Here is a 25,843-nt window from a genome sequence, read left to right as displayed (position 1 = left end):
TTCCCTCTGGTCTGTGTGTCGGTGATGGGAAAATTCCCTCTGGTCTGGGTGTCGGTGATGGGAAGATTCCCTCTGGTCTGGGTGTCGGTGATGGGAAGATTCCCTCTGGTCTGTGTGTCGGTGATGGGAAGAATCCCTCTGGTCTGTGTGTCGGTGATGCGAAGATTCCCTCTGGTCTATGTGTCGGTGATGGGAAGATTCCCTCTGGTCTGTATGTGAGTGATGGGAAGATTCCCTCTGGTCTGTATGTGAGTGATGGGAAGATTCCCTCTGCTCTGTGTGTGAGTGATGGGAAGATTCCCTCTGGTCTGTGTGGGAGTGATGGGAAGATTCCCTCTGGTCTGTGTGGGAGTGATGGGAAGATTCCCTCTGGTCTGTGTGTCGGTGATGGGAAGTTTCCGTCTATTTGATTTTTGCATTGGAATCATCAACCTTACTTTCGTGAATTCTTGTGTGTGTAACAAACAGTTCCATCTTCGATCTGCATCTAGAATATTGTTCATCAAACCAGTGACCAACATTTGGAATGACTGTTGTAGTGAAGGATACAAAGCTGTCAGTTTTATTTCAGCAGGCTCCCACCAACAGCAGTGTGATCATGATGACATAATATGTGTTTTAGTGACTTGGGTTGAGAGGTAAATTTCGGCCAGCAACCCGGGGGAAACCGCCTGCTCTTCTTCGAAACAGCGGCCGCGGGATCCTGTGCGCCCACCCAGGACTGCAACCGGGGCTTCCAGTGTGTCTTTGTCCTCGGGAAGACCATACATCTGACATGCAGCGTCAGCACAGTACTGAGAGATCCACTCTGGGCTAGGCAAGCTGTTGCTCTTTTGCGTCTGAAATTGTGTTTATTTGCCCAGAATCAAGGCGATACAGTCCGAGAAAAGATCGATGCTGCTTTCGATTCTTTGCGGAAATTTCTGGAGAAGGAGCAAAGTGCCATTTTGGCACAGGTTGAAATGCAAGAGGAACATTTTCTGCAGCAACTCGAAGAAAGCAATGCCCAAACTGGAGGGAATCCTGTCACCCTTAGTCACTTAATAGCAGATATCAAAAATAAATTATCGCAGGATGATATTCCGTTGCTTAAGGTAAGGAAACCCGCTGCATTATTCTCAAGAATAACGTTTTTAATGGCTTCTTTTGATAGCAGAAAACCAAGCACTGGGCTTTATTTCTGGAGGGTTAGAATTGAAAAGCAGGGAAGCTATGCTAAATCTTGAATGAGCCTTGGTTGGACCACAGTTAAAAGACCACGTGCGGTTCTGGTCGCCATATGATAAAGAGGCACTTGAGTGGGTGCGGATTCGACTCACAAGGATGATATCAGGAATGCATGGCTCTAACAGTCAGGAAAGGATTAACAGGCTGTGTCCCTTTTCTCTTGAGAGAAGGCTGAGGGGTGACTTAACAGAGGTCTTTCAAATTATGAAAGGTTTTGATCAAGTGGATACAGAGTGAATATTTCCTCATGTGGGGAAGAGCATCACACGAGGCTGTCAATATAATCACCAAGAAATAATATAATCACCAAGAAATCCAATCGGGAATTCAGAAAAACTTCTTTACCCAGAGAGTGGTGAGAATGTGGAACTCACTACCACAAGGAGTGGTTGAAGTGATTAATATTGATGCATTTAAGAGGAAGCTAGACAAGCGTATGAGGGAGAAGGGAATATAAGGTTACAAGGATAAATTTAGATGAGAAAAGATGGGAGGAGGCTGCAGTGCAGCATAAATCCCAGCATGGTCTGGTTGGGCCAAATGGCCTGGTTCTATGCCGTATATCCGATGTCATCCTATGTAGAATGATGCAGCAAGCAAGAGGGCCATTCAGCCCATCACACCTGTGCCGGCTCTTTGAAAGAGCAGTCCAATTAGTCCCACTCACCATCACCCTGCAAATTCTAGAATTTTCTATAATTGCCTTCGGAGATCGGGAAGTATTTATTGCAGACCCTTGCCTTAAGAGACTAAATGGGTGGGGTAGGGTCCCTGCCGGGGTAGATTGTACAAAGTGTCTTTTAGGAGGTTACTAAGATGGGGTAGAATTCATGAAAAGATCAATCGTCAGGGGACTAGGCAGGTGCATTGGTTACATGACTGAGCCAGTGATCCGGAGGCCTCGAGTAATAATCCGCACAACCTGGGTTCAAATCCCACCGTGGCAGTTTGACAATTTCAATTCGGATTTGAAAACTGACAAGTTGGCATTCGTTAAAAAAAAAAGGAAAGAAATCCCCAGGAAGCTACCAATTGGTTCACTCAAGCCCTTTACGGAAGGAAACGTTATCCAATCTGGCCTATAAATGACTCCAGTCCCGTGTCAATTTACCGGCCTCCTGAAGCAACTTGACCAGCCATTCAACCTCAGGGCATCTGGGGATGGGCAATGAATGCCAGATTGAAAGTAAAATGAATAGCAAATGGTCTAAGGAGTACATTAAGAATGGCCTTACAGGCGAAGTAGCTGTGAGCAGCTACAGTCATGAAGCTGCACATCCGCTGGTGTGAGGAGCTACAGGAGAGGAGGGACAAGTAGCAAAGAGAAGAAAGGGCCATGCGGCGAACAGAATATGGTCGCACTGGTGCTGCGGGGTTGGGAGGGGTGGGGGGGTGCTCTTCTGAGGTTGGGACTGAGGCGTCCAATGGGACAGTGTGGAAGGTTCCCCTTGGTGTCACCTCCCGATCCACCAGCCTCCACATTCAGGGCTGCTATCTAACTACAAGTAGCTGCCGAGACTGTGAAAACTGAGACTGGACAGAGGATGCTCGTGGGGTCAGCCGCTGATTTGCCAACTAGGTTTCCGTATTCAAACAGCGTAGTGAGAACATGGGAATAGGAGTCGGCCATTGAGCCCCTCGAGCCTGTTCCACCCATTCAATGAAATCCTGGCTGATCTGCGGCCTATCTCCATATACCCGCCTTTGCCCCATATCGCTGAATTGTGTCGGTGACAATTCTCAGATTTAAAGGTTAACAATTTGCGGAAGAGAGCTCCAAACTACTCGCCGCTCTTTCCGTGTGGAAGTGTTTCCCAACTTCACTCCTGATGGCTCTGGCTCTAATTCTGAGCCCTGCCATAGGCTCCCCAACCAGTGGAAATAGTTGCTCTCTATCTACCCTATCCACTCACCTTGGTATCTTGAAGACTTCGATCAAGTCACCCCTTGGCCTAAATACCAGGCAATACAAGCCGAGTTTGTGTAATCTCGCCTCCTAATTTAACCCTTGGAGTCCAGGTATCATTCTGATAAATCTTCGCCGCACTTGGTTGTAGAGGTTGAGTGCCTAACTCGTCGCCCTCTCAAATAAATGTTAACCATTGAATGCTTTTCTGCCTCGAGCTTGTTTGCACCTCGCTATGTAAGTTTTGTGCTGACATTTCCTCATTTCTTTGTGTTTTAGAACATTGGCACTATATTTGACAGGTGTGTGACCTTTTCCTATGTATATCCAGTTAGACTTGATCCATTCTGTCCCAGCAATAGTTCATGGAGTGTTGCTCACAACACAATGTCATTTAAAAGCGAACCTACTTCTGACCGAACAGATTCGGTTACTGTCGAGCTTTCCTGTGATAGTGTATTAATAGCAATAAAAGTAAACTAAGTGTGGGGAATACATATAAGGTCTTTCCTTTCCATTCTCTATTCGTTTCTGCTACTTTCATTGACAGGGGCACCACTTTCATAGCCCAGGTTGCCAGCTGGCAATGCTCAATTATGCAACCCGCACCCACTTATCAGCTGCTGGGAGCTGCTTAGGGATCTCCCCATGACCTCAACTCCTCTGCTCAGCCACAAAACCACAGGATAGGTTTAGGTCAAGGAGACCTCTCCACCTACTTGATCTTGAGTTTGTAGAGTACCAACCCTAACCACGTTACCTGGAGACAGGTTAAGAGATTGGAATACAAACAGAAAATGTTGGAAAAACTCAGCAGGTCTGGCAGCATCTGTGGAGAGAGAAGCAGAGTTAACGTTTCAGGTCCATGGCCTTTCATCAGAATTGGCAAAGGTTAGAAATGTAATAGGTTTTAAACAAATAAAGTGGGGGTGCGTGGGGAAGAGAACGAAAGGGAAGGATAGGGCAGAGGGCAGGAGAGATTAAATGACAAAGCTGTCATGGGACAAAGGCAAAGAGCATGTTAATGCTTGTGGTGAAAGACCAAGCATTAATCCAGAGAGAGTGTTAATGGCAGAGTAATAGACGCCTCAGTCCAAAAGCAGAAACATGAAAAACCAAGTTTAAGGCAGGCACGTGGTTAAAAAATAAAATAAAACAATAATGAAAAAAAGGCCAGTCATGCTCTGAAATTTTTGAACTCCGTGTTGAGTCCCAGAAGGCTGTAGAGTGCCGAATCGGAAAATGAGATGCTGTTCCTCGAGTTTGCGTTGATGTTCACTGGAACACTGCAGCAGGCCAAGGACAGAGATGTGAGCATGAGAGCAGGGCTGAGTGTTGAAACAGCAAGCAACCGGAGGCTCAGGGTCGTGCTTGCGGACTGAGCGGAGGTGTTCCGCAAAGCAGTCACCCAATGTTCGTTTGGTCTCCCCAATATAGAGGAGACTGCATTGGATATAGGTTAACGGTTAGGGGATAGGGAGGGAGACATGCTGGGACACAGCAGTGGTGGTGATCTACCCAAGGGCAGGTCCTCTGCCCATTTCTCCACGCCTCACACTCCTCTCCAGTTCCTCGTTGGATCCTCCCATTTTGTAACTTCCATGAGAAATGAGCGATGAGACGAGGGAAAAGGTATGCGAGGGGGATTTCCCGTTGCCTTCCTCGTGTGCTTTAAAGGAAACACAAGCCCTCTTGCCGAAGGATCCTCCGCCTGGAAGTAGCTTTGAGATTCTAGCCCTTCCACCATCGCCATCGTAAATTTGCTGGGTTGTAATCCTGAGCATGGGACCCTTACCTGGGCCTGGGGCGACTTGCAAAAATGACGACCACCCCGCCCCCCCCCCCCCCCCCAACCCTCACCCACCCCCCCAGGTCTTGACCCCACCTGTTGAGAAGAGGGGTTGGTAACATGCTGACTGGGTGCCCCACCAATCAACACAATGTTGGGGGCGCATTTTCAACCTGCCAGCTCGGCACAGAGCTGGCATCAAATGTCCACCCCTTACTTACTGCTACTAACTTATGCCAGATTGGCTGAAGTTTGAGAAACAAATGCCACCAAACCAGGGAAGGGCCATTCAGTCATCAGCAGCAGTCCTGGACCTGCAAAGCAAAACTTAAAATGGGAGAGTATAAAGTAGTTGCCAGCCAGAAAGGAACATGGATGAGGCACTGAATGCCGGAACGGTGCTGTAACGGATAAGGACTTCTTAGGTCACAGCAGAAGATCCCACCCACACCATCGCCCCAAACCCCTGGGAGATTTTATCAACTTTATTAAACTCAACGCTGAAGATGTCCAGCCAAGAAATCTCCCAGAATTAGAGATCCAAGGGATTAGGGGGAATGAGGAATTGAAGGAAATTAGTATTAGTAAGAAGGTTGTATTGGAGAAATTAATGGGGCTGAAGGTTAAGTCCCCAGGACCTGATATTCTACATCCCAGAGTGTTGAAAGAGGTAGCTATATAGTGGATGCATTGGTGATCATCTTCCAAAATTCTGTAGATTCTGGAGTGGTTCCTGCAGATTGGAAGGTGGCAAATGTCAACCCCACTATTTAAGAAGGGAGGGAGAGAGAAAACACAGGGAACTACAGACCTGTTAGCCTTACATCAGTCATTGGGAAAATGCTAGAATGTATTCTAAAGGATGTGATTAAATGGACACTTGGATCATAATGATCTGATTAGGCATAGTCAACATCGATTTATGAATGGGAAATCATGTTTGAACCTGCTAGAGTTTTTTGAGGATGTTATTAACAGAATTGATAAAGGGGAGTCAGTGGACATGGTATACTTGGGTTTTCAGAAGGCTTTTGATAAAGTCCCCCACAGGAGGTTGGTTAGCAAAATTAAGGCAGATGGGATAGGAGATAATATACTGGCATGGATTAAAGATTGGTTAACAGGCAGAAAATAAATAAATGGGTCATTCTCGCATTGGCAGGCTGTGTCTAGTGGGGTACCGCAAGGATCAGAACTTGGGCCCCAGCTGTTCACAATATATATCAATGATTTGGATCTGAGACCAAATGTTGTATTTCCAAGTTTGCTGATGGCACAAAACTAAGTGGGAATGTGCGTGGTGAGGAAGATGTAAAGTGGCTTCAAGGGGATTTGGACAGACTTAGTGAGTGGACAAGAAAGTGGCAGATGGAATATAATGTGGAAAAATGTGAGATTATCCATTTTGGTAGGAGGAATAGATGTGCAGAGTATTTCTTAAATGGTAAGAGATTAGAAAGTGTAGATGTACAAAGGGATCTGGGTGTCCTTGTCAATAAGTCACTGAAAGCTAACATGCAGGTGCAGCAAGTAATTAGGAAGGCTAATGGTATGTTAGTCTTTATCGCAAGAGGATTTGAGTACAGGAGTAATGAAGTTTTGCTTCAATTGTATGGAACCTTGGTTAGACAGCACCTGAAGTACAATGTGCAGTTTTGGTCCCCTTACCTTGGAAGGATATTATTGCCATAGAGGGAGTGCAACAAAAGTTCACCAGACTTGTTCCCGGGATGGCGGGACTGTCCTATGAAGAGAGATTGGAGAAACTGGGCCTGTATTCTCTAGAGTTTCCAAGAATGAGAGGTGATTTCATTGAAACCTACAAAATACTTAAAGGGATAGACAGGGTAGAGGCAGCGAACATGTTTCCCCTGGTCGGGGAATCTAAAACCAGGGGACACAATTTCAAGATAAGGGGGAAGCCACTTAGGACAGAGAGGAAGAAAAATTTCTTTACTCAGAGGGTTGTGAATCTTTGGAATTCTCTACCCCAGAGGGCTGTGGAAGCTCAGTCATTGAGTATGTTTAAGGCAGCGATTGACAGATTTCCAAATACAAATGACATAAGGGAATATAGGGATAGTGTGGGAAAAAGGCATTGAAGTCGATGATCAGCCATGATCAGATTGAATGGCGGAGCAGGCTCGATGGGCTGAATGGCCTACTCCTGCTCCTATGTTCCAATGCTGAACTAACAATAAGAATGCTGAGCTTACCTGATCAAGGGCTGTCGGGGAAATGTCACGCTCAAACTGTGCTGTGGTGTGCTCAGACTCTGACCCTTGGGCATCCTTATCCAGTCCTGGGCATTGAAATGTCAGGGAGATACCTAAGCCTTGGAGATTTTCTTTCATTGTTTTTCTAGGAAGCCGGGTGACACTGGTGAAGGCCACATCTGTTGCCCACCCCTGGTTGCCCTGTAAAGGTGGCATGGAAGCTAGGAAGTTGTTCACACTAAGAGGGAATAACACCCAGAATGGCATTCTCAGTACGATAGAGGAGACGAGAGGCCTGGAATGCTGCAATGGGTGATTTGCTGCATCTTTCTAGGGGAGTGAGCAATGATGGGCTGAATCGTCTTCTCAATCCAGACCTATCTCATGAACCTGTGACAAGGCAGTAGATGTAGGAACCAATGTTGGAACAGTTCATTCAAGTCTCTCACTGGCCCAACCAGCAGCTCCCATCTCTTGCCCTCAATGGCTCCACCATTAGTCCTTTGTCATCTATTGATGTAGATTCTCAATGTACTCCCCCAGCTGGATAACTGCTGTTGCCAGTTGGACAATCAGCACAGACACCAGCCACTATCCATTGGCTGGGGAGGAAGTTGACAATCTCCAGCCCCCACATCTCTTCCATCACTGAGCCTATTACCAACACACACGACTTTTCTTTAGGGTCAAAGCTCTTTTCACATTAATGTCGTTAAACTCTCTATAAAACCCAAGCCTAATGCTCCCATAGCTGCAGAGATCCTTCTGGAATTTATCCAACATTCCCAGACAGGATGCAAGAAACAACTGATGATCTGACCAGCAACTCCCACATTTTAGTTCACGCACTCTCTCCTCACTCTCCCTCTTTCTACCCCGCTCTCTTTCTCACTGCCTTTAATTCTCCCTCCCCTCTCTCTCCCCCTCTCTCCATCCCTCCTTCTCTCTCCCCCAGTTTCACTCCCACTCTGTCCCCCTCTCACTCCTTCCCCCTCTCTCCCCTTCCCCTCCATCTCTCTCCTCCTTCCCCATCTCTTTCTCTCTCTCGCACTCTCCCAAACCCCTCTCTCTCACACCTACTCACCCACTCTCATACACCCCTCTCTCATGTGTCTCTTCTCTCTCACGCCTCTGCTTTCTCACACCTCCCCCTCACATGCCCCCTCTCCCTCGTGTGCCCCTCTCTCTCATTTGCCACTCCCCCACATTCTCGTACGCCCCCTCTCTCTTACATACCCCTCTCTCTCGCACACCCCCTTCCGTGCACCCTTCTCTCTCATACTCCCCCCTCTCTCTTGCATGTGACCTCTCTCTTGCATGGCCCCCTGCCTTACAAGCCCCTTCTCCCACGTGCCCAACTCTTTCGCTTGCCCCTCTCTCATGTGACCCCTCTCATGCGCCCCCCTTTCTCACATGCCCCCTTCTCTCTCATGTGCCCCCCATACTCCCCCTCTCTCACACGTGCCCTCTCTCGTGCCCCCTTTCTCTCAACCCTTCTCTCTCTCTCTCTCACCCCCTTCTCTCTCTCACCCCTTTTCTCTTGTCACCTTCTCTCTCTCTCACTCACCCCCTTCTCTCTCTCACCCCCTTCTCTCTCACACCCCCTTCTCTCTTGTCACCTTCTCTCTCTCTCACACACCCCCTTCTCTCTCTCTCACACACCCCCTTCTCTCTCTCACCCCCTTCTCTCTCACACCCCCTTCTCTCTTGTCACCTTCTCTCTCTCTCACACACCCACTTCTCTCTCTTGCCCCCTTCTCTCTGTCTCTCGCATGCCCCCTCTCACTCGACCCCCATCTCTCCCCCTCTCTCTCGCCCCCTCTCTCTTTTGCCCCCTTCTCTCTCTCCCGTCTCTGTTCCCCCCTTGCTGTCTCTTGCCTCTCCCTCTCACTCTCCCTGTCTCCACTCTATCCCTCTCATGCACCCTCACTGTGTTGGAAATTAGTTTCTTCGCACAATCTCCTCATTTAACTCCCAGACAGACAGAGCTCTAGGTTGCCGCACATCCCTCGATCATTCCTTCTTCCTACAGTCTAAATGCGTTTTCACCCCTTGTTTCCTTATCACTACTTCCTGAATTAATTCTGTCCCTCCTACCCTCTCCTTCCCCCACTATTATTACACAGTGACCTTGAGCATTCTGTCCTGCCCACACCATTTAAGTGGAACACAGATAAAAAGTTGGTGCAAAACAGATGCTAGCAAGTCAGATGCTAGTAATACAGCTCTCCTCGTTTTCTTTGTTACTGACTTCTCTACAGCAATGGATATTTACCATTTTGCACAATGAACCCAAAGTCAACATTAAGCCCATGCTCAATGCAATCCATTACAAACTTTCATTGCTATTCTCAAACTTGCGTTGGTCTCCAGGGGGGTGGATTTGAACTCGGGAACTTTAACTATGTGCAGTGATACAATGATGAACTTCGGCACTCTTCTTAATGCTTAGCATGACACTGATCTCACTGCTCTCTACAGGTCCGGAAACCTATTAAGGAAACCCAAGGAACTGCCTATAGATCTGAGCCAGGGTGGGTTCAATCTCCCTCTCCAGTATGCAGTGTGGAAGCGAATGTTCAGACATATCGAACCAGGTAAGTATCACTCATTGGGTTTCTTTATCGAGGGAATGGTGGGGACTTGCACTGGATTCAGCCTGTTCCCCTCATCACTCCGGGTTACTGATCATCTCCCTCCCCTCCTCACTCCGGGTTACTGATCATCTCCCTCCCCTCCTCACTCCGGATTACTGATCATCTCCCTCCCCTCCTCACACCGGATTACTGATCATCTCCCTCCCCTCCTCACTCCAGATTACTGATCATCTCCCTCCCCTCCTCACTCCGGGTTACTGATCATCTCCCTCCCCTCCTCACTCCGGATTACTGATCATCTCCCTCCCCTCCTCACTCCGGGTTACTGATCATCTCCCTCCCCTCCTCACTCCGGATTACTGATCATCTCCCTCCCCTCCTCACTCCGGATTACTGATCATCTCCCTCCCCTCCTCACTCCGGATTACTGATCATCTCCCTCCCCAACTCACTCCGGCCCTCACTCAATACTGACCCTCTGACAGTGCAGCACTCCCTCAGTACTAACCCACTTACAGTGCAGCACTCCCTCAGTACTGACCCTCTGACAGAGCAGCACTCCCTCAGTATTGACCCTCCGACAGTGCAGCACTCCCTCAGTACTGATCCTCTGACAGTGCAGCACTCCCCCAGTACTGACCCTCCGACAGTGCAGCACTCCCTCAGTACTGACCCTCTGACAGTGCAGCACTCCCTGAGTAATGACCCTCGGACAGTGCAGCACTCCCTCAGTACTGACCCTCCGACAGTGCAGCACTCCCTCAGTACTGACCCTCCGACAGTGCAGCACTCCCTCAGTACTGATCCTCTGACAATGCAGCACTCCCCCAGTACTGACCCTCCGACAGTGCAGCACTCCCTCAGTACTGACCCTCCGACAGTGCAGCACTCCCTCAGTACTGACCATCCGACAGTGCAGCACTCCCCCAGTACTGACCCTCTGACTGTGCAGCACTCCCCCAGTACTGACCCTCCGACAGTGCAGCACTCCCTCAGTAATGCACTGGGAGTGTCAGCCTGGAATTTGCGCTCAATTCTCTGGAGTGGAACTTAAACCCACAACTTTCTGACTTAAAAGCAAACGTGACGCGACTGAGGCCCGGCTGAAACCACGGAGGAATCTGAACTCGAGGATGAGAATGTTATATTTGAGGTGTTGCCAGACTGGGAGCCAATGTGGGTCAGCGAGCACAAGAGTGCTGGGTGAACAGGATTTGGTTTGAGTCAGGATGCGGGCAGCAGAGCTCTGAATGAGCTCCAAGTTTATTTCGGGTGGAGGATGGGAGGCCGGCAGGGGAGCTCTGGAATAGTTGAGTCTGGAGGGAGCCAAGGGTTTTTGCAGCAGAAGGACCGAGACCGGGGCGGAGAAAGACATAGTTACGGAGGTGGAAATAGACGGTCTTGGAAACTCAGTTCAGGGTCACGTTGAGCTCCAGGTTTGGGAATAACCTGGCTCGGTCTGGGAGACCGGCCATGGAGAAGGATTAGAGTCTGTGTAATCCAAAAACAGGACATGAAATTTCTCTCTACCAGGTAGGAATGGCCCTACTGTAGCTTTAGGTCACTTGTGTAAGATCTCTGTGTGTCCCAACTAATTTAAAACAAAAATATGTTGGAATTTTACAAATTTGGGCCTTGAGTGACTATTTAGCACCAATAGTTTGAAACGAAAGAGACAATGTGGGCGATGAGTGGAATTTTTATTGTTTATACAGCATTATAATCTGGGATTCCCTGCTTGAAGGGGTGGTGGATTCAGATTCCTGACATTGAATAGGGAATTGGATAGACTTGAAAAGGAAACATTTGCAGGGCAATGGGGAAAGAGCGGCAGAGTGGGGCGAGTTAGATCGCTCTACGATGGGCCGAATAGTCTCCTTCTGTGCTGTCCCACTCTATGATTCTATGAAATGTTACCACTCCCTTCCTGTCTCCACAGATGCTGCCTGTTATTTTCCAGAAGTTTTCCGTGGCCATTACCAACAGTCTAACATTTCTCTTTCTCTCCTCTGTCTCTCTGTGTTTCAGTTCCGACTCTCCTGACCCTCGACCCGTTAACCGCAAATTCCCACCTCATCCTGTCGCGGGACGGCACCGAGGTGCGAGTGGGCGACCGGCAGGACGACATCCCCGACAACCCGGAGAGGTTCAGCCGCTGGCTCAGCGTTCTCGGGTCCGAGGGCTTCATGTCGGGCATGCACACCTGGGAGGTGGAGGTGGGCGAAAGCACCATCTGGCAGGTGGGCGTGGCTAAAGCCTCCGTCCCCAGGAAGAGGGGGTTCGCCCCCTTCCACTGGCAAGAGAGCCGCAAGTTCTTCACGCCCGAGCCGCAGGCTGGAGTCTGGGCTCTGGCTCTGCAGGACGGAGACTACACTGCCCTCACATCGCCTCCGATTGAACTGCGGCTGAAAGGGAGACTGAGGAAGTTGGGGGTTTATCTGGACTATTCGGCTGGACTGGTCTCATTTTACAATGCTGACGATATGTCTCATCTGTATACTTTCACGGACAACTTCACCGAGGCGATTTATCCCTACTTCTACATCGCCCACAAAGGAGACTCACTGAGACTCATCACCCTGGGAATCTAAAGAACTTGTCTATCGGTTAACAAATTGCACTCTCTCCCTCTGTCTCCACGTCCACATTGGTCTCCACGCATTCCCAGAGTAACAGCCGCTGCAGTCTCCAGCACTCCAAATATTCACGATAAAAAGAGAGCAGTGCAATCTGTAACTCTTCTCTCACATTTAAAAACAAAGAGGACAGAGACCAATCTGTGCGCTACCCTTTCACACTAACACAGCAAAAGATTTTACAAATACATTCGGAGAATGAGTTTGGATTAAGAGTAAAGTGGGCACTTTAATAAAAGATGCGTGTGACTTTGTAATTGAAAAATAAGGAAATGGTAGACCTGCTGAATAATTCCTTTGTATCAGTCTTCGCAGAAGAATAAGATAATAAATTACCAGCGATATGAGGGAATATAAGTCAAGGGGAGGAACTTACTACATTTAATATGTAAAAAAAAAAGTAATGGAGAAAATAATGAGACTGAAGAGGAACAAATCTCCAGGATGGTTTCCACTGCAGGGAATTTAAAACAAAGCTTGAGGAAATTGTTGATGTTCCAGCTTCTAAAATTCTCTCAATTCGGGAACTTTCCCTAGCTTTGGAAAATTGCCAGTGTCACTCCTTGTTTACGAAGGCTAAGAGAGATAAACTAGCAAATTCTAGACCTATTAAGTGTGTTGTGGGGAAGTTACTAGAATCTGTTTTTCAGGAGAGAGTGACTCAGCATGAGCAAAGCTGAGCTGATCAGGGAGAGCCAGCTTGGATTTGCAGAGGCTAAGTCTTCGGCGAACCAGCAGGAGGTAACAAACAGTAAGGATATATTGGCCTTGGAGAGGCCGCAACACAGATTGAATAGAATGATACAGGGGCTGAAAGGTTTAATTTATGGGGGCAGCTTGCATAGACTAGGCTTGTATTCCCGTGAGTTTAGAAGATTGGGTGGCACAGTGGTTAGCACCGCAGCCTCACAGCTCCAGCGACCCAGGTTCAATTCTGGGTACTGCCTGTGTGGAGTTTGCAAGTTCTCCCTGTGACTGTGTGGGTTTTCGCCGGGTGCTCCGGTTTCCTCCCACAGCCAAAGACTTGCAGGTTGGTAGGTAAATTGGCCATTGTAAATTGCCCCTAGTATAGGTAGTTGGTAGGGGAAGGTGGGGGTGTGGTAGGAATATGGGATTAATGTAGGATTAGTATAAATGGATGGTTGATGGTCGGCACAGACTTGGTGGGCCGAAGGGCCTGTTTCAGTGCTGTATCTCTCTTAAAAAAAAGTTAAGGAGTGATGCTTCAGATGGTTGAAGGAGTCCATAGCGTAGATAGAGAGAAACTATTTCCTCTGGTACGGGAGTTCAGAACAAGGGGCCAGAACCTTAAAATTAGAGCTCGGCTATTGAGAACTGATGTCAGGAAGCACTTCTTCACACAAAGCCTAATAGAAATCTGAAAAACTCTCCCCCAAAAAGCTATTGAGGCTGAGGGGTCAAGTGGAACTTTCAAAACGAAGATTGGTAGATTTTTGTTTGGTAAGGGTATTAAGGGTTACAGGGCCAAGGTGGGTAAATGGAGTTAAGATACAGATCAGCCATGATCTCATTGAATGGCAGAACAGACTCGAGGGGCTGAATGGCCTCCTCCAGTTCCTAACTTCACCTCTGGAGCAATAGATTCCAAGTCAGCTATGACTGATGGGATGAAGGTCTGTCTTTCCTCCACTTCCCCACCCCAGCCCAATCCCATCATTCTGCTGGTGATCAGGAACCCACATGAATCTGGTCCATCCGGGATTCTTATCCCTAATTGGGCACTAAATTGGCAACAAGATGCACTGCAGCAATTCACCAAGGCTCCTTGGACAGCACCTTCCAAACCTGCGACCTCTTCCACTTAGAACAAGAGCAGTGGGTGTGTCAGAACACCATCACCTGCAAGTTCCCCTCCAAGTCCCACACTATCCTGACTTGGAACTATATCACCGTTCCTTCACTGTCGCTGGGTCAAAATCCTAGAACTCCCTTCCTAACAGAACCATGGTTGTACCTACACCACACGGACTACAGGAGTTCAAGAAGGCAGCTCACCACCACCTTCTTAAGGGCCATTAGAGAAGGGCAATAAAATGCTGGCCTAGCCAGCAACACCCACATCCCATGAACGAATAAAAAAAACATAACATTAGGCTGCTTGTCAGCTTGGCCACAGATACTGCATTGATCCATTGCTTAACCAGACAGTGTAGAGAGAGCTTTACTCTGTATCTAACCCATTTTTTTTTTTTTTTTTCTGAGTCCTGGAAATTTTTTTTATTTTTTTAAAAATCGAAGCTGGAGGATTCAACAACACTGAAAATCCAAGAAACCCTCCTCCCCTGCTGTACCTGCCCTGGGAGTGTTTGATGGGACACTGGACTCCCAAAATGAAAGAGTTTTCTATTCCCCAGAATGAACAGATCTTCTATTGAGATGGGAACCAAATAACAAACTGACCATCAGCCACACAGGGCTGCCTTTTGCTTTGAATCCAAGGATATTTCACATCCTTGGATGCATTAATCTTATTGCTTTCCGTCTGGGAACGGCAGGTCTTTTGCAGACTTTGTCTTGAACCAGACCACCTTTGAGTACGTACTTAGAATAATAAGGCATTAGTTTTGCACTCGGACCTGCTGCAGCTCTTGAAGCCGCTGCATGATGTGTAAAATTAAAAGGAGATGCAATGATGCCATCGAGTGGTAGGGAGATAGTATAGCAGGGACCAAAAAACATCCCCTTATATTCAAAGACGTAGAAAATGCCTGGACAGGTCCTCAAAATGAGGGGAGGCAGAGCGGAGACCCTTGGTTGGAAGTGACTCTTTGGACTCTCTGGATTTCTAACTAAGGGACCTGTGCACGAAATGGTAACCTACATTTTCTCACAGCAGATGATTTTTAACGTATCTCCAACATTTGCACGTTTGTTTATCCTTGTCAATTGTCGCATCTTGTTCTGTGCTGTGTGATGAATCCAAAGGATAACCTTCGAGGGAGGTTAACAAAAGCCAGGACTGTTATAGAAATGGAATAAAGAAGAAGAATTTTTTTTGTTAAGAATTGTATGTCATTGAGAGAACATAACAGTTTCATTAATTCTACAGACAGATTCAAAGAATGTAAACCCAACTGTATCTGGAATTAAACTCGCTGAAGATATAGAGTGCAAAGTTGTGTGGCTGTTTTAAAATTTTGGTTTAGATGTTTTCAGTCAATGTGTTGTCGAAAATATATTGCTTAATGCCAGAAATAACTCCAATAAATGCCTTGGTTTTAAAAAAAAAAACCAGTGTCATGGATTGTCTTTGTAATTTCTTTAAACCAAACACTATTTCTAGACGGATAGATGTGAAAAGTAAAAGAAGTTTCCTGCGAAACTAATATCGAGCCTTGGTTAGATCATCCCTGGAGTATTGTGTACACTTAGCCATGTAATGAAAAGCATATAGAGGCACTGGAGAGGGTGCAGAGAGGATTTACAGGGATGATACCAGGATTGCATGGTTATACAGGCATGAACAGGCTGGGTCACTTTTCTCTTGAAAATGAAGGCTGAGGGGGTGGCCTAATAGAGGTCTTTAAAATTATGAAAGGTTTTGATGGAGTGTTTCCTTTTGTGGGGAAGAGCATCTCTACAGGCCCTCAATATAATCCCCAAGAAATCCAGAAAAAAACTCCTTTACCCAAAGAGTGGTGAGAATCTGGAACTCGCTACCACGGGGAGTGGTTGAAGCAAATAGTACAGGAAAGCTAGATAAGCATATGAGAGAGAAGGAAAATAGAAACTTATGTTGATGGGGTTAGCTGAGGAGAGGCAGGAGGAGGCTCGAGTGGAGATTAGACGTCAGATGGGCTGAATGGCCTGTTCCTGTGCTGTATATCCTATATAATATTTTTCCCACAGACTTTCCCTTTCCTGTAAATATTGAACCCTTGCTTAGGATGTAGTTCCACAGGAAATGTTTGCCCTCCAGTATTATGCATGAGTGTCCATGAGAGAGCTGTAATATGGAGTATCCGTGCACCTTACTGTTCTGACTTCAGTATCTAAGTAGATCGAACCCTTGAAATTTAAATTCTTATTTTCATTTGGCACTTCTATAATTTTCTTCTACCCCCACCCCACCCCGTGCACTTTTCTACATTACATAGTTACATCAAAAGGTAAAGCCAACTCCATTTGAAGAGAATGTAATTTGATGTACACATCATCAATAACTTCAGTTACTAATCTGATTCCCTTACAAATGAGCTCTTTTTTCCCCAGGGGGCGAATGAGATTAGTATAACTCCCTATCTCATTATCTTATCAAAAATGTCCCTCTTGTTACACATAACTGCTGTCCCACCAATTGAAATTTTTAAATAAGCCTGCGTCTGATTTTGTAATACTCAGCACCATCTGAAATCTCACTTAAAAAGATAATGGTTTATCAGATAGTTTCCTTTGACAAGTCCTTGCATTCTCCCCTCCCAAATCAGTGATTAGAATCTGCCTGAAATATAAGAGCCAATATGCAATGGCACATTTCCAATGTTCTCATGATGCAGGTGGTAACTTTATATACAAACCTAGCGGTGCTGTGGCGGGGGGGGGGGGGGGGGAGGGTAAATTGGAGCTAACATTGCTCCAATATAAAGACAAAGCAATTGCAGTTTGATATGAGCATGCTTCGAGACTATCTGATTGCCCCTTTCCTGACCCTGACACACATTCCAACAGACCTGAATCCTGCAACACGCACGCACCTTTCAATAGCTGGACCCCTGGATGATTTTCCCCCTCCCTAACCCAGGAGTAAGACCATTGTACCTCTATCTCCTCACATTAAACAACAACTTGTTTTTAGATAGCACCTTTAAGGTAGTGAAACGTCCCAAGGTGCTTCACAGGAACATTATCAGACAAAATTTGACACTGAGCCACATAAGGAGATATTTAGGACAGATGACCAAAAGCTTGGACAAAGAGGTGGGTGTTAAGGACTGTCTTAAGGGAGGAGAGCGGCGGAGAGGCTGAGGGAGGGAATTCCAGTGCTTAGGGCCCAGGCAGCTGAAGGCACGACCACCAATGATGGAGCGAATAAAATCGGAGGATGTTTAAGGGGGCCAGAATTGGAGGAGCACGGGTATCTCGGAGGGTTGTGGGGCTGGAGGACGTTACAGAGATAGGGAGGAGCGAGGCCATGGAGGGAATTGAAAACAAGGATGAGAATTTTAAAGTACCCCACATCCGCATCTATTTTGATGTCAAAAAGTGGCTTGTTTTCTTAAATTGATCGAAGGTTGGCATGGGAACGACAAAACAAGAGGCATTTATTTGTTTACTAAGACAAGGCCAGTGTACTCAGGCAGAGAGACAGCTGCCTGCCTCGAGCAATGCCCGTGGGGACAAATGACTTGAGCCCCAGTTAGAGCCAACGAGAGACCTTTCAGAGTGCAGCCTACATGAAACTGAATCCGAGCAGTTGGCAGAAGAAACCCAATTATTCCCAGATGTCAAAAAGAGCAGGCCAGTGAGAGATTGGCATTGATATAGTGTCTTTCACATTCTCTGGACAGCTCAAAGTGTATGACCGCCCATCCAAGTGCAGCAGCCTTTCTGCACACAGCAAGCGGCAATGACCAGATTATCTGTTTTAGTGATGTTGGTTGAGGGAGGAAATATTGGCCCAGGACACTGGGGAGAACTCCCCTGCTCTTCTTCAACTAATGTCATGGGGTCTTGATGAATCTAATTGACTTCCTTGATGTAGTACGGAGAATATTGATGAAGGAGATGCGGTAGATGTTGTCTATATGGATTTTAAGAAAGCGTTTTATAAGGTACCACATAAAAGGCTGGTTAACAAAATTGAGGCTCATGGAATAGGAGGGTCAGTGTCCAATTGGATAAAAACAAATTGGTCTCAGAACAGAAAACAGCGAGTCGTGGTAAATGGTTGTTTTTCAGACTGGAGGATGGTAGACAGTGATGTTCCCCAAGGGTCAGTGCTGGGACCACTGCTTTTTTTGCTATATATAAATGACTTGTATCTTGGAATACTGAATACAATCTCTAAATTTGCTGATGATACCAAACTTGGAGGTGCAGCAAACAGTGAGGATGATATGAGCTGTGCCCCCTAGTTCTGGATTTCCCCAAGAGGGAAACATCTCTCAGCATCGACCCTGTCAAGCCCCCTCAGAATCTTATATGTTTTAATAAGATTACCTCTCATTCTTACAAACTCCAATGAATATAGGCCCAACCTTTTCAACCGTTCCTCATAAGACAACCCCTTCATTCCAGGAATCAACCTAGTGAACCTTCTCTGAACTGCTTCCAATGCAATAATATCCCTCCTTAAATAAGGTAGCCAAAACTGTACACAGTACTCTAGGTGCGGTCTCACCAATGCCCTGTACAGTTGTAGCAAGACTTCCCTACTTTTATACTCCATCCCACTTTGCAATAAAGGCCAACATTTCATTTGCCATCCTAATTACATGCTGTACCTGAACATTATCTTTTAGTGATTCATGTATAACAGGGTTGGCTATCATATGGACCCTGGGCCAGGATCTGGCCTGCCAAAGGGCTCCAGCTGGTCCATGTCTATAAACTGTACTCGGCTGCTCCTCATCCTCGCCAGCGGTCAGCAACGGGTCCGTACACGGACACCAGTGTCCGTGGTAAAATATTTTGAGCTCCATGACTGGTAATTTCAGGGCTGAGAAATTTCCCATTGGCTTCTTCTTTCCGGTCAGACTGGCTTTAAAAAGAAATCGCACTGTCCGTTTCACAGCTGAACGGGAATTTCTAACCTCAGATCTTTATCCAATGCTCATTAAAACTCCCTTCCATATTCACAGCTCACCGTTGCTGGGATCGTGAAGAGCAGCTTCCGAGCTTCGGACAGCTCCAGGGTTTTCCGGTGGGTTCAGATTGTTTTTTTCAAAACCCTTTGGAAAACCACAAATCTGTCCGAAGTTGGAAACTGCTCTTCCCAATCTCAGCAATGGTAAGGGTGGGGGCACGCAGAGAGAGAGAGGGGGGGAGAGAGAGAGAGGGGGATACAGAGAGGGGAGGATGACACAGAGAGGGGGGAATGTCACAGAGAAGGGGACACAGAGAGGGAGGGGGATCGATACAGATCAAGAGAGGGAGAAAGAGTGATCAAGATCACTCCTGACAGATGGACATCTATCTGGAGTACTCCATATCAATACAAGTGTGCAAGCAAACATTAACTAATTTTGCAAGCAAAAAAAGTACCAGCTATCTCACTAAATCAGTGTCCAACATAATGACGAGAAAGTAAGTCAATAAATTAGTCTTCTTATTTAAAGCTTCTTCACAAAAATGCACATTTGTTGTTGTTTTGATTAATAGATAAATTTTTAATGCCCTTATCTTTCCAAAATTGTCTCACCGGGGTACGTAAGTCAAAAATTGTAATGTGGCACCGCCCTCCCCCCCCCCCACCCCGCCACACACACGTGAAAAGGTTGGACATCCCTGATGTACAAGGACACCCAGATCCCTCTGTACCACAGCATTCTGCAGCCTCTCTCCATTTAAATAATATTCTGCTTTTCTATTCTTCCTGCCAAAGTGGACAACCTGATATTTCCCACATTATACTCCATCTGCCAAATGTTTTCCCACGCACGTAACCTATCAATATCTCTGTGCAGACCCTTTCAGCTGAATTTTGCACAGAGGAGACAAGTCCCGCTGCCGGAGCCAGAAGTGGGTGGCATGGCCATGTGAGTTGGGAGGGTTGTGTGGAGTGGGGAAGTGGAGTTTCGCATGGGATATTGTCAGGGCTGGCAGGCGGGTGAGGTGACCAGTGGGCAGGGGAAAGTTCTGGATACTGAAATGTTGGTGCCAAATTTAAATGCCAGCCAGAAGCATATGATAACGTAGCAGCCCCTGACAGAGCAGTGAGGAGACCCCTGGCAGAAGTACAAATTGAGGAAAAGGTCAAAGCTCAGTCAAGAGTAGCCTCAAGATTCAGCGATGCCTCACCGGAGGTGGTACTCCAGGCTGTAAGGGAGCGGAGGGAAGTCCTGTTCCCCCAGGACAGCAGCAGGAGTCCGGCAGGGCAGACCAAGCAAGCCTGGAAGGAGTTTGGAGAGGAGGCTGTCCCTCGGACCTGGCTGCAGTGCTGAAAGTGGATCAATGGCAAGGTGGGTGCAGTGCAGAATATTAAGATTTCAGCCTTAAATGTGACTAAAGGTGAGTAAAAAATAGGAGAAGGGATCACCCACCCTCTCGGTGGAGGTGTCCAGGCATGAGCATTGGCTGTCAGACGCATGTCAGTCTCTGGGCTGGATTCTGTGACCATGGCCGGGACCCCGGTGCCAGGCTGAAAAGGCAGGGGGAGTCCCACCTCAGCCAGCTGGAGACCCCCCGCCCTCCGCCTCCACCTCCCATCGCAATTCTGTGGACTCCCGTCTCCCAGCCTGTCTCCAATGGGCTGCTAAAACTCAGCCCTTTGTGCCCTCCTCATAACTTGCTTTCCCACCTACATTTGTATCACCAGCAAATTTGGCTGCAATACACTCGGTCCCTTCATCCAAGTCTAAAATATAGTTTATAAATAGTTGAGGCCTCAGCACTGATCCCTGTGGCACTCTACTAGTTACCGTTTGCCCTCCTGAAAATGACCCATTTCTCCCGACTTTCTGTTTCCTGTTAGTTAACCAATCCTCTATCCATGCTAATATAATAAAATCCCAACACTGTGAGCTCTTATCTTGTGTGGTAACCTTTTATGTGGCACCTTATCGATTGGTTTTTTGGAAATCCAAATACACTACATCTACTGGTTCCCCTTTATCCACCCTGCTTGTTACATCCTCAAAGAACTCTAATAAATTTGTCAAACATGATTTCCCTTTCACAAAACCATACTGACTGCCTGCATTATGACTCATTAAATGTCCTGCTAATAACTCCTTAATAATTGATTCCAGCATTTTCCCAATGATAGATGTTAGGGTAACTGGCCTATAGTTTCCTGCTTTCTGTCTCCCTCCTTTCTTAAATGGGACATTGCATGTGTGTTTTTCCGATCAGCTGGGACCTTTCCAGAATCCAGGGAATTTTGGAAGATTACAACCAATGCATCCACTATCTCTGCAGCCACTTCTTTTAAGACTCTAAGATGCAGGCCATCAGGTCGAGGGGACTTGTCAGCCTTTGGTCCCATTAGTTTTCCTAGTGCTTTTTTCTCGAGTGATAATTGTTTTAAGCTCTCTCTCCCTTCTGCCCCTAATTTTCTACTATTATTGGGATGCTTTTATTGTCTTCTACCACGAAAAAGGGAGGACATGAGGATTTTTTTCTTACACAGCAAGTTGTCGTGATCTGGAATGCACTGCCACTAGGAGTGGTGGAAGCAGATTCAATAATAATTTTCAAAAGAGATTTGGATACATTCTTCAAAAGGCAAATATTTACAGGGCTATTGGGAATGATGGGGAAAGAGCAGGAGAGTTGGAATAATTGGATAGCTCTACCAAAGATCCGGCACAGGCATGATGGGCCGAATGGCCTCCTTCTGTGCTGTATTATTCAATGATTCTTTGATTTGATGATTCAGTCTTCCACTTTGGCTTACTCCTTTCCTGTCTCTGTCATCCATACTAATTCACTCCCCCCCTTTCTCTCTCTCTCTCACCCTGACCCACACCCTCCCATTCTCTCCCTCTTGCCCTGACTCACTCGCTCTCCTTCTCTCTCAGCCTGACTCGAACTTTTTCCCCCTCTCAACTCACTCTGCCCTCCCTCGCACCCTGACTCCTTGTCTCTCCCTCGCTCGCTCTGACGTCCTCGCTCTCTCTTTTTCATTCTTTCTCTCTCATACCCACACTCTCTCATTCCCTTCCTCCCCTTTTGTCAGTTATGGTGGATATACGATGGCAGCTAGCAGGTACATTAAGGAGGGCGCTGAATGCAATGAGGTTCACTCCAATCGGTGGTAAAACACTATCAATGGGGGATATCGGTGGATGAAGGATGGAGGATACCCTTTGTCCCCAGTTCCATAGTGACACTAACCCCATCCTTGCAACAGGAGCAGACATCTGTGTTAAGACAAGGGTCAAAGGGACAGTGCACGGCAATGGTTCGAAAACTAGCATAACCAGCAGCCCCAGCTAGCCTGCTGCTCAAGAATTAACGGCTCCACCAAAAACAAAAACAGGTGCACGGATTAGTCAGGGAGCTGTTTCTAGGGAACAGAACCTAAACAAAGAATAAACAGGGGAGGCTCAGAGCCCAGAGCCCAGATACCAGCAAGTCAGTCCTGGGCCAGTGATGACTAACAGGGTCAGCGCGCTGCCAAACTGCAGTAGAAATGTTATGGGTGTCGGGTGTCGGTGGGACCCATGACCCCCACCATCCCCTCCAGTCATCCTCTTCTGAGCGACATGCTAAAGTAAGACCTGTGTCAGGGCTTGGCCCCTCCGTACATAGTATTTACAGAGCAGAAACAGGCCATTTGACCCAATAGGTCAATGACAGTGTTAATGCTCCACTCGAGCTTCCTCCCAACCCTCTTCATCTAACCTATCAACGCAACCCCTAGCCAAGCCGTTCCAGTACAGCTACAACACTGGCATCTACCCAACACTGTGGAAAATGGTCCACGAATGTCCTCGACACAAAAAAAAAAGGACAGATACAACCCAGCCACTTATCACCCCATCGGCCTGCTCACAATCATCAGCAAAGTGCTGGAACATAAGAACTAGGAGCAGGAGTAGGCAATTCAGCCCCTCGAGCCTGCTCCACCATTCAATACAATCATGGCTGATCTCATCTCAGCCTCAACTCCACTTTCCTGCCCGTTCTCCATAACCCTTCAACCCATTACTAATTAAAAATGTCTATCTCCTCCTTAAATTTACTCAATGTCCTGGCATCCACCGCACTCTGGGGTAGTGAATTCCACAGATTCACGACCCTTTGAGAGAAGTAATTTCTCCTCATCTCTGTTTTAAATCTGTTACCCCTTATCCTAAAACTATGACCTCTCATTCTAGATTGCTCTACATCCTCTCTACGTCTACTTTGTCAATCCCCTTAATCATTTTATATACCTCAATTAAATCTCCTCTCATTCTTCTAAACTCCAGAGAGTAAAGGCCTAAACAGCTCAATCTCTCTTCATAAGACAAATCCCTCATCCCTGGAATCAATCTAGTGAACCTCCTCTATCAAACAGCACTTACTCAGCAATAACCCACTCACTGACACTCAGTTTGGGTTCCGCCAGGGCCACTCAGCTCCTGACCTCATTACAGCCTTGGTCCAAACATGGACAAAAGAGCTGAACTCAAGAGGTGAGGTGAGAGTGACTGCCCTTTACATGAAAGCAGCATGTGACTGAATATGGCATCAAGGAGCCCTCTTCAAATTGAAGACAATGGGAATTAAGTGGAAAACTCTCCACTGGTTGGAGTCATACCTAGCACAAAGGAAGATGGTTGTGGTTGTTGGAGGTCAATCATCTCAGTCCCAGGGCATCGCTGCAGGAGTTCCTCAGGGTAGTGTTCTAGGCCCAACCATCTTCAGCTGCTTCATCAATGACCTCCCCTCCATCATAAGGTCAGAAGTGGGGATGTTTGCTGATGATTGCACAATGTTCAGCACCATTCGCAACTCCTCAGATACTGAAGCAGTCTGTGTCCCTCTGCAGCAAGACCTGGACAACATTCAGGCTTGGGCTGATAAGTGGAAAGTAACATTCGCACAACACAAGTGTCAGGCAATGACCATCTCCAACAAGAGACAATCTAACCATCTCCCCTTGACGTTCAATGGCATTATTATTGCTGAATCCCCCCACTATCAACATCCTAGGGGTTACCATTGACCAGAAACTGAACTGAAGTAGCCATATAAATACTGCAGCTACAAGAGCAGGTCAGAGGTTGGGAATTCTGCAGTGAGTAACTCACCTCCTGACTCCCCAAAGCCTGTCCACCATCTACAAGGCACAAGTCAGGAGTGTGATGGAATACTCTCCACTTGCCTGAATGGGTGCAAGAAGCTTGACATCATCCGGGACAAAGCAGCCTGCTTGTTGGCACCCCATCCGCTACCTTCAACATTCACTCCCTCCACCACCGATGCACAGTGGCAACAGTGTGTACCAGCTACAAGATGCATTGCAGCAACTCGCCAAGCCTTCTTCGACAGCACCTTCCAAACTCGTGACATCTACCAACTTAGAACGGCAAGGGAAGACCACCACCTGCAAGTTCCCCTCCAAGTCACACAGCATCCTGACTTGGAACTATATCATCGTTCCTTCACTGTCGCTGGGTCAAAAGCCTGGATCTCCCTTCCTAACAGCACTGTGGGTATACCTACCCCACATGGACTGCAGCGGTTTAAGAAGGCAGCTCACCACCACCTTCTTATGGGCAATAAATGCTGGCCTGGCCAGCGACGCCCACATCCCAGGAACGAATAAAAAAATCCCTTTAGTGCTTCCTTCCTCATTTACATTACCCTTTTCTAATCTTTCTTCTAACCTTCAAAGAATTCAAGAAGTTTGGTCAAGCATAACCTTCCCTTTTGGAATGTGTGCTGATTATTATCTTCTCAGACTCTAGATGTTTGAGTATTCCGAATATTTTACCTATCACCAACCTTGAGTGAACTCGTCTATGGATCCCTGGATGAATTCCACCTCTCTTTTATGAATATAAAATTGGCATCAGCTGTCCTCCAGCCATCTGACCCTTGCCCATTTCTATTTCATATTTTCATTCCAATGGCTCTGCTATCTTTTCCCCAATTATTTTGTGTATGCAATATATCAGGTTCCTATATCCACATGCAGAATGGAAGCTGCCCCTTGCGCCAGAGCTGTCACTGTGCCACCTTAGCTTTGCATCTCCTGCCCTGTAGAGAGGCTCTTCTGCTCTCAGGATCGCCCACCCTGCAGGATTGCCCTGGAGTCTCCTGGAATGAAAGATTAATCGCCAGCGTCGATCAACCTGGAAGATCATAGGGGGCGTCAAAACAAAATTGTGTCCCTTTAAATTTTGTTGAATAACTTTGTCCATTAATTATAAGGATGGGGAAGAGTCAGCTGATCAACGGGAGGAAGGAATGTGTGGGGGCGGATGGAGACTATGTGGTAAAACTTCCTGGATTGTGCCCAACTAGAGCTGGCAACCCTACAAGCCCTGCCTGGGTGCATCGGGTAATACGGAGGGGCAGTGCCCACATTGGGTGATGAGGTAGGGCACTGTACATGGGTGATGAGGCAGGACACTGTTCACAGGTGATGATGAGGGGCACTTCCCACAGGGACGCTCGATCTGGTTCAAACCAGAGCCTCTGGGTTAGCCAGAGACCACAACTATGCCTCCAATACCTGGAGCTCCCAAAGCATGACTCGCACCACGCTCCCAATTTCAGACTTAAAGAACGAACTTGTGTCTTATATGTCCTCAGTGTCAACAGCTGATGGGCATTTCAGGCCTCTTCAGCCAGCT

The 25,843-nt window shown here is 47.1% G+C and overlaps 1 protein-coding gene across 1 annotated transcript; it reads left to right on the top strand.

Moving 5' to 3' along the window:
- Positions 1 to 7,557: 7,557 nt before the first annotated feature.
- Positions 7,558 to 12,326, top strand: LOC137345810 (zinc-binding protein A33-like). Its single transcript, XM_068009059.1, has 4 exons — positions 7,558 to 7,656; positions 9,400 to 9,503; positions 9,620 to 9,735; positions 11,764 to 12,326. The coding sequence occupies exons 1-4, from the start codon at positions 7,558 to 7,560 to the stop codon at positions 12,324 to 12,326; spliced, it is 882 nt and encodes a 293-aa protein (XP_067865160.1).
- The last annotated feature ends 13,517 nt before the right edge of the window (positions 12,327 to 25,843 follow it).

The sequence above is a fragment of the Heterodontus francisci genome, chromosome 29 (genome assembly GCF_036365525.1).
Source record: "Heterodontus francisci isolate sHetFra1 chromosome 29, sHetFra1.hap1, whole genome shotgun sequence".
Lineage (NCBI taxonomy): Eukaryota > Metazoa > Chordata > Chondrichthyes > Heterodontiformes > Heterodontidae > Heterodontus > Heterodontus francisci.
Note: the sequence above shows the minus strand (reverse complement) of the source record. Positions and strands in the feature narration are given on the sequence as shown.